General features: G+C 56.3%; 1 protein-coding gene across 1 annotated transcript in view; it reads left to right on the top strand.

Annotated features, from left to right (window-relative positions):
- ALAS1 (aminolevulinate, delta-, synthase 1) overlaps positions 1–926 on the top strand; it is an 18,230-nt gene that overhangs the window by 9,933 nt on the left and 7,371 nt on the right. The window contains exon 2 of the mRNA XM_009995836.1: positions 593–657. Coding sequence (XP_009994138.1) covers positions 593–657 — 65 coding nt within the window. The remainder of the gene's footprint in view (positions 1–592; positions 658–926) is intronic.

Raw genomic sequence — 926 nt, 5'->3', positions numbered from 1 at the left:
GTGGTGGCTCCCAGCTGGCTGAGGGACGTGACGTCAAGAGGCAGCACCCTGTGTGAATCCTGTCTTCTGTAAAATCCCCATTTCGCAAGATGGGGGGAAAAAAACGCAGTCATCCTTCTTCCCCAGTCTTTCCACACTTCAGCAGTTTGCATGTGCTTGCAGGAATTAGTCCTACACAGCTCACACAGCCAGATTTGTAAGGAGAGCTCCTTTTATCATGACCCACCCATAAATAGTCTTTTAAACAATGAAACCTTCATGTCCATTGCAAACCAGGGGATGTAGGATTCAATTTTGCTTGCTTTCTGTCATTCCCACAAGCCTGACTGATCTTCAAATCCTGGGCCATGACACCACTCTTCAATAACGTAGTGGTGGAAGTCTGAGCATCAATGAAGACTCACGCTGGCTGCAGGCAAAGCGAGAGGGGCCCAGCATCCCACCACCAGCAGCAAGACCACCTAAGCCCCTATGCAAGGACTCCACAGGGAGCCAGAGGTGCACGTTTAGGAAGAAAATACATGAGATGTGTCTGAGCACCACCGGGTTTTCCCACTCGGCTGACTCCGAGCTCATGTTGTCCAACGTACAGGCACACTAGAGGCCCCCAAATCTATTGTCCTGGGGTTAAGGGAGTCCAATCCTTCTGGGAAACAAGCACTGCATAGCACGGGGCTGAGGGGAAACCCAGAGCAGGACAAACACCCCTACCCGGGGCCCCTCTCTCTCTCAGGACCCCCCGGGAACTGCTCAGGGCCCGCCCCCTCCTCGCGGCGGCCTTTTTTGGTCCCCAGGGAGCCCCTCACAGCCCCCCGGAACAACCCAGGGTCCGTCCATCTCACGGCGCCCCAGGAGCCGCCCAGGGACCTCTCCATTTCTCCGAGAGCCCCCCAGGACCCTCCTCCAGCCCCGGGCCCCTCACAGCC

The sequence above is a fragment of the Chaetura pelagica genome, unplaced genomic scaffold (assembly GCF_000747805.2).
Source record: "Chaetura pelagica isolate M959 unplaced genomic scaffold, ChaPel_1.0 scaffold114, whole genome shotgun sequence".
In the NCBI taxonomy this organism is placed as follows: Eukaryota; Metazoa; Chordata; class Aves; order Apodiformes; family Apodidae; genus Chaetura; species Chaetura pelagica.
Note: the sequence above shows the minus strand (reverse complement) of the source record. Positions and strands in the feature narration are given on the sequence as shown.